Source organism: Salmo salar, chromosome 08 (genome assembly GCF_965601325.2).
Source record: "Salmo salar chromosome 08, fSalSal1, whole genome shotgun sequence".
Taxonomy (NCBI): Eukaryota; Metazoa; Chordata; class Actinopteri; order Salmoniformes; family Salmonidae; genus Salmo; species Salmo salar.
This window is the reverse complement of record NC_138298.1, coordinates 9,766,469-9,774,659: the sequence shown is the minus strand read 5'-3', so window position 1 is coordinate 9,774,659 and position 8,191 is coordinate 9,766,469. Positions and strand designations below refer to the sequence as shown.

General features: G+C 40.9%; 1 protein-coding gene across 1 annotated transcript; it reads right to left on the bottom strand.

The window, feature by feature from the left end:
- Positions 1 to 5,459: 5,459 nt before the first annotated feature.
- Positions 5,460 to 7,450, bottom strand: LOC106609985 (uncharacterized). Its single transcript, XM_082978365.1, has 3 exons — positions 7,155 to 7,450; positions 6,226 to 6,645; positions 5,460 to 6,021 (listed from the first exon to the last, which is right to left on the bottom strand). Exons 1-2 carry the CDS (start codon positions 7,182 to 7,184, stop codon positions 6,277 to 6,279), a joined length of 399 nt encoding a protein of 132 aa, XP_082834491.1. The 5' UTR covers positions 7,185 to 7,450; the 3' UTR covers positions 5,460 to 6,021; positions 6,226 to 6,276.
- Positions 7,451 to 8,191: the final 741 nt, after the last annotated feature.

Here is an 8,191-nt window from a genome sequence, read left to right as displayed (position 1 = left end):
CAACAGTCGGTATGGCCCAGAGCCCCATTCAGCAGGACTCGACAGTGTAAAACATTAATTCAACGGAAACGGTGCTGTTCTCAACGACCAGTTGCAGAATGTTATGTGATTATGGTGTTGTGGCAGTATGTTTAATATTTCCTCTAAGAGCATATTAATCAATAGTAACCACTATAGATTCAAAATCTATAATGGGCATTGTAGAAGCAGTCTCCTTCTGTGCTGCTTGGAGCAAACGGCAGACATTATCACCTCAAATATCAAACCCCAGCACCTTTACCTTTGGCCATTGGAGTGCTTTTGCCATTATTGCTGGTGGAGTCAGTATGTGAAATCTACTCTTCTCAACCATATATTTTCTCTTTCTGTTCCTTTGAATGTAAACACCCTTATATACCTTTAATCTGCATTGGGAAATCCAAGCCATGTCCTTTATGGAACACCACACTTTCTTTTTGGTACTTTTGGCCAAACCATTTCCTGGAGTAGCACCATTCTCTTTGTCATGTGATTTCCAGGAAGACTGTCCTTCTACTGCTGCTAGAACAACAGGTGACAACCAAACTTGTGAATATCACTTCGATTCAGCTATGACCGAAAGTTACTTTTTCGTAGCCGGTTAGGAGAACTTAAGCAGCAGGTTAGGATAATTAACATAGCAGGTTAGGACAATTACATTAAGGTTAGGAAAATGGTTAGGGTTAGGGTTAACGAAAATGCTCTCCTAACCTGCTACGAAAAGTCACTTCCAGAAGTAGCTGTATCGAAGTGGCATGTTTTTGGCGTGTCCCCTAGCTCAGGTCAATGTGGCAATAAGTGTGTTTAAGGTATTTTTAGAAGTAGTTATCGTTTTGTCATGAAAATGTAACCAGACACAGATGGCGTATACTTCATAAAATGTGATGTTTATTTAAGGGTGAATACAATGTCCACATATGCAGATAACGTACAAATAACATTTCAATATATACACTACCGTCAAAAGTTTGGGGTCACTTAGAAATGTCCTTCTTTTTAAAAGAAAAGCAATTTATTTGTCCATTAAAATAATATCAAATTGATCAGAAATACAGTGTAGACATTGTTAATGTTATAAATGACTATTGTAGCTGGAAACGGCTGATTTTTTTTTTATGGAATATCTACATATGCGTACAGAGACCCATTATCAGCAACCATCACTCCTGTGTGGCATAACAAGAAGCTGTCACACCCTGATCTGTTTCACCTGTCTTTGTGCTTGTCTACATCCCCCACCAAGTGTCTCCCATCTTCTCCTATTATCCCCTGTGCATTTATACCTGCGTTTTCTGTTTGTCTGTTGCCAGTTTGTCTTGTCCCGTCAAGTCCTACCAGCATGTTCCTGTTCTCTAGTTTTTGTTTTTATTCCTAGTCTTACAAATTCTGACCATTCTGCATTTCCTGACCATGACCCTGCCTGCCATCCTGTACCTGCCTGACTCTGATTTGGATTACGACTCTATGCCTGCCTTGAAATACCAATTGCCTGCCGTCCTGTACCTGCCTGACTCTGATTTCGATTAAGACTATTTGCCTGCCTTGACTTACCTTTTGCCTGCCCCTTGTACTATAAAGACTCTGAGACTCGTACTATCCTTCTCCTGTGTCTGCATCTGGGTCTTAGCCTTAGCCATGATAGTACGAACTGGCCATGGCTGACCCAGCAGACTCGGACCAGCTCCGCAATGTTGTCTCCTCCAAAGGAGCCACCATTGGAAGACACAAAAAGTTACTTCAAAGTCTTATGGAAGGACTGCAGAACTTGACAGAATGCCAAGACAGCACTTTCAGTGCACTGCTGGAGCAATTCCGCGTATATTCTACTAGGCAGCAAGCCTCTACGGTAACCCCCCAGACTCTCAGTAACCCCGCTACCAGCGGCACTTCTCCCCAGCCTATCCTGGCTTCCCGAGGACCCCGCTTACCTCCTCCGGAGCGCTAAGCTGGAGATCCAGGAACCTACCGAGCGTTTCTCTCCCAGTGCTTCCTCGTCTTCGAGCTGCAGCCCTCTTAGTTTCCCTCGGATCGCTTGAAGATAGCGTATCTTATAACGCTGATGTCCGGGAGGGCTCTCGCCTGGGTGTCAGCAGTGTGGGAGCAACATTCCACCATTTGCCTCAGTCTGGAGGAATTTGTGGTGGAGGTTAGGAAGGTGTTCGATTTTCTGTTGTCCGGTAGAGAGGCTGCTCGGAAGCTACTCCAACTGTGTCAAAACTCCAGCAGTGTGGCAGACTATGGGGTAGATTTTCGCACATTGGCCACTGAGAGTGCCTGGAACATGGAATCTCTTTTCAACACGTTCCTTCACGGATTATCGGAGGAGGTTAAAGATGGGTTCGCAGCCTGGGAGCTTCCCATGGACCTCCCTCATCGCCTTAACAAACAGATCACCGACCATTTCGAATCCCACCGTACCTTCTCCGCTATGCAATCTGGTTTCCAAGCTTCTCATGGGTGCACCTCAGCCACTCTCAAGGTCCTAAATGATATCATAACCGCTATCGATAAAAGACAGTACTGTGCAGCCGTCTTCATCGACCTGATAAGGCTTTCGACTCTGTCAATCACTGCATTCTTATCGGCAGACTCAATAGCCTTGATTTCTCAAAGGACTGCCTCGCCTGGTTCACCAACTACTTCTCAGATAGAGTTCAGTGTGTCAAATCGGAGGGCCTGTTGTCCAGACCTCTGGCATTCTCTATGGGAGTGCCACAGGGTTCAATTCTCGGGCCGACTCTTTTCTCTGTATATATCAATGATGTCGCTCTTGCTGCTGGTGATTCCCTGATCCACCTCTATGCAGACGACACCATTTTTGCTCTTTGCACCCCAATATCTCTACTTGCACATCATCATCTGCACATCTATCACTCCAGTGTTAATGCTAAATTGTAATTATTTCGCAACTATGGCCTATTTATTGCCTTACCTCCCTAATCTTACTACATTTGCACACACTGTACATAGATTTTTCTATTGTGTTATTGACTGTACGTTTGTTTATCCCATGTGTACCTCTGTGTTGTTGTTTTTGTCGCACTGCTTTGCTTTATCTTGGCCAGGTCGCAGTTGTAAATGAGAACTTGTTCTCAACTGGCCTACCTGGTTAAATAAAGGTGAAGTATATTTATTTTTTTAATATTTTTTTTTTTAAAGGCCGCTTCAGTAAGAAACTCCTCTGAAATTTGCCGATGGTTGTCTGTCCTCTTAAAGACCAATGGGACACTGTGTGAGATGTGTGTGATAAAAAATGGAATGTGCTGAAGATTTGTTTCTTTCTTCCAATGCACTTTAGTTCCATTTCCTGTTGAAGTCAGTAACTTATCAATAGAGTCGATACCATACTAAATAACTGTGAATTATAAAAGATACTCCCTCCACACATTTTACTTTTGCAAATGTATTTTAGGCACAACATTTTTTATAATTGATGACCAATACATATCAACAATACCAAGTTACCAACCATGACAGCTTCAAAATCTGTGGCATTACATTGTGGAAGTACTGGTGCATGTAGAAAACTACAGATACTACTGTATACAAATAAAAATAAATGCTTTACCATTAACGATTGCAGCTGTGCCGTTGCCATTTTGCTGTGGGTTTGTGAAGAATAATCCTAAACCTTTGAGTGTGTGTGACTGTGCTTGTGTGTGGCTGTTACTTATACTGTGAATCTCTTAGGGAGGTCCAAAAGTTGCTGAAGCCAGGGGAAGACTCTGGGTCCCAATTTTCAATGTTTTTTGCCTGTTTTGCCACCATTCCCCTACCTGGAATGTAAGCCAGCATGATCCCATTTGTTAGGTGGTTTCCACGAGGACTGTCCGGAGTCCTGGTACTAGTCCCATCAGATAGGCAACAACCATAAATTAGTAACGGTCTGGCAACAACCTGAACCAGGAACAGATCAACAAGAGAAACATTACTGCCAAGTTGTTGTGAGTTAAGAAATTAAATTCAATCCAAACCTCCAAAACAATGCAGAACTGTTGAGAAGGATTATTGGGAGTGATATGCAACAGTTTAATGCATCAGTATGATAATGTGTAGCACATACGTGCAAGGACCTTGACTGTGTGTGTGCGTGAGTGCGTGCGTGTGTGCGTGCGTGGTTGCCTGAGAAAGTGAAAGCGATGAAGAGGTCACATGACTTCCAGTAACAATAATTAAACCACAGTGGAAACAACTGCATTTCCAGCCCTTATTTCTTTGAAAGTTTAGGTTGAACAATGTCTATACGTTAGTGTTTTAAAAGTCAACACTAATGTAATTGCTAAGCGTATTCCTATTCGATCAAAACTGTTATCGAGAAGTGTCTGGGGTAACACTAGTCGAAACCGCGACTCAATACTAAGTAGGCTTAAATGTCTCTGTGCTGCATTATTTGTCAAACAATGGTAACAGTGTGAAAATCCACATTAACGTAGCAACCGCTATAGTTTCAAAATCTATGAAAGGCGTCGCAGAAGTAGGCTTCGCCTGTGCTGCATGGAGCCAAACTGCAGACAGTATCATCTGAAATGTTAAACCCCAGCACCTTTACCTTTGGCCATTGGAGTGCATTTGTCATTATTACTGGTGGAGTCAGTATCTGAAAACTACTCTTCTCAAACATATGTTTCTCGTTCTGTTCCTTTTGAAGATAAGGATTTATTGTATACCTGTAATCTGCAGGGGGAAATCTAAGGCAAAGGGAATCCCCTACATGTCCATTAAGGCACACCACACTTTCTTTTTGGTACTTTTGGCCAAGCCATTTCCTGGAATATAGCCAAGACCATCCTCTTTGTCAGGTTATTTCCACATCTGTTGTTGAAAGTAAAACATCTTGTTCGTGTACTGTCATCTGTTGTTTTATTTTACCTTTATTTAATTATTTAATCCTTCTACTGCTACTAGAACAGGTTACAACCAAACAAGTGAGTATCAACAGATTATTAGATTCTGTGCAATACCTATGCTAGCTCAGGTCGATGAGGCAACAAGTGTGGTTAATTTATCTTCTGAAGTAGTTATTGGCCAACGTATCATCATGAAAATATCATCAAACACAGATGGCATATACTTGAAATATTTAAGTGTTCATTTAACGAAGGGTGAATACAATGCCCATATATGCATATAAATGAAAAACAAATATGTTTAAACATTATTTATTTTGTTCGTCATCCTCATTGGATAGCCTTTTTGGTTGTTATTGAAAACATAATTAAAGTGAAAAAATATTTTTTGTTACAATAAAGTAAGAAATTTGTACTAAGCTATTTCAGATACAGTCGTTACCTACTGTTAAACAACAATGGCATATCAAAATGACCAATAAAACCTCACAAACGGTACATTTAACGTGGTGAACTAACTGATTGGTCACAATGATTGGCTTATAGTTCACTTCATTAGCTAGTACCAGGCAAGAGCAAAACAAGACAGTTAAATCAGTCAATCAATCAAATGTATTTATAAAGCCCTTTTTAAATCAGCAGATGTCACAGTGGCTATGAAAAACTCCATAGAAAGACAGGGAGAAACTTAGAGCGGAACCAGGCTCTGAGGGGTGGTCCTCTTCTGGCTGTGCCTGGTGGAGTTAAAGTAACTGCCCAGTGAAAATCACACTTTTAAAAGTTCATATTCTCTGAATTCATATCCAGATAATGTTGTTGATTTATCCTATACTTGTATTTGTGGCCAAAGCAGAAATTGGATAAAAAACACTTTAAAACCCCCACCTCAAGCTTGTCTCAAACAGGCTGTTTAAAAAAGCACTTGCTACTTCCTCATAGAAATGATCACCCTGAGGAGGATGAGTTGGCCAATCAGCGATCTACTCGCATTAACACCAACTCCATTCTGTTGTTGGTGTACGCCCACACCATTCCAACAGAGAAAAGCTACTTTTTAACATACTTAATTACTATTTTTGGAAGGAAAACTATTTCACTCATATTGCAAGTAATGATAGGTCATATTTCATACAAGCATGGAAACACTGGACAGTTACTTTAACATAAAGAAAGGACAGAAATGGTTTGACATTATTCACTGTGAATTATCCCTCAGTAGGCTACAACATCATTTTGGTTTGTATTCTAATCAATAAAGAATCTACTATATTGTGCAAAAAGAACACCTGATATGGCTAATGCAAATATTCTTTATATATCACAAATTCATTAACATATATTTTTGTATATTATTTCATACCAAGGGATAGACGAATGGAAACAGCCCTCCTCCACATCTATTGCTCCACGTCTACCCTCCATGACACCTCTGAAAGGTGATGAAAGTAGCCCCATCCTTCACCCCTAGCTCTCCCAGGCTTTGGTGCCCTTGGACGGGCTTGCCGTTGTAGGCGAGGTTCAGGCTTCCCGTCAGGTCAGGCCGCTTCTGTAGGAAACTCTTCTGAAGTTTGCCGATGGTGTCTGTGCTCTTGAGGACCAATGGGACTCTTTTGCCATCTGATCCGTTGAGCACGGTGACAGTGAAATGGGAGGCTCGGGTCGATTCAGGGTCTTTGACAGCAAGCAGAGAGGCGTGAGTTGCGTTCAGGAATGTTAGATCGTACAGAACAGGGATCGGAGGGTCTCCACTGAGGCAATGCTGGAGTCTAACAGGTAAGGCCTGGGACAGAGAGAGAGAGAGAGGAGGGGGTGGAGAGAGATAGAGAGTGTGTGTGTGAGAGGAGAGACATGTGGCATAAATATAGGCTATATCATCAAGAAAGTCAAGGTTGTTAATCCTCTTCATTATTTTCTGACACACAACATCAATTAACAACACTTTTGCAAATGTGTGCCGCAGATTTGTGTATTTCATGCACTGCACTATGCCTGCTTTCAGTTTCTGTTACAGTCAGTCATGCAGATGAACATAGTTTATACATTGCTAAACAACAATGTCAATGATAAAATATTACTCCCTCACACACATTTTACTTTTGGGCACAAAAAATGCCCTTCACATTTTCAACATTGATGACCAATACATACAGTGTCTCTTAAAAAAAAAAGTCTAATCAATACTATGTTACCAACAACTACAGCTTTAACATTTATGATATTATATTGTGGAAGTACTATTGCATGAAGAAAACTATAATATTGTATAGAAAAAACACCTAATAGCCTTACCATTGGCCGTTGTAGATTTGGTGTTGCCATTTTGCAGAGGTTTTGTGAAGAATACTCCTCAACCGTATATGTTCCTCCTTCACCTTTAACTGTATTTATACTATCTCTGTAGGGGAGGTCCAAAAGCTGCAGAAGCCAGAGGGAAGTCCCTAGATACCCAAATTCAAAGTTTATTCACATTTGCCCAACGTTCCCCTGTCTGGATTACAGCCAGCATGATCGTATTTGTCAGGTGGTTTACGCGAACTGTCATGACTCCTGGTACCAGTGCCATCAGATAGACAACAGTCAGAGAGTTATAACTTTCCGACAACAACCTACATCAGGAGCAGAGCAGCAATAAAAACCTCCTTATTGGGAGTGATTCACAACAGTTTAATGCATCAGCATGATAATGTGGCACAAATACGTGCCGAGACCTTGACCTGTGTGTGTGTGCAGTACGTGTGTGTCTGCCTGAGCATGCAAGGGAAAGAGATGAAGAGGTTACATGACTGTTAGTAACAATTGCTAATAAAACAACAGTGGAAACCACCACATGTCCAACCCTAATTTCTTTGAAAACTCAAGTTTAGTTTGAACTATGTTTATACAATAGTGTTTTAAACGTCATTCAAATGAATGGTAACACTAATATAATTGGTAAGTTTATTTCCTATTAGATCAAAACTGTCATCAACAAGTGTCTGGGGTAACACGAGTCCTAACCTCGACTCGGTACTCAGTACCGAGTATGCCTAATTGTCTGTTCTGCATTATTTGTCAAACAGTGGTAACAGCATGAAATCCCACATAAACGTTTATTTAGGGAACACCATCCTCGTGATAGTAGCTAGGGTATCATATTATTATATTGCTCTAACTCCACACACTACAAACGTTGTACTGTATTGGGTATTTTGCTATTTACAGACGCTCCAATCAATTCCAATCAATTAAGTAAATTCCTAGAGATGAACCCTAGGTACCCATAAAGCCCATAAAGTGAAACTCTAAAACAATAACTTTTAACAAATGTATTTATTGTGCATAAATAG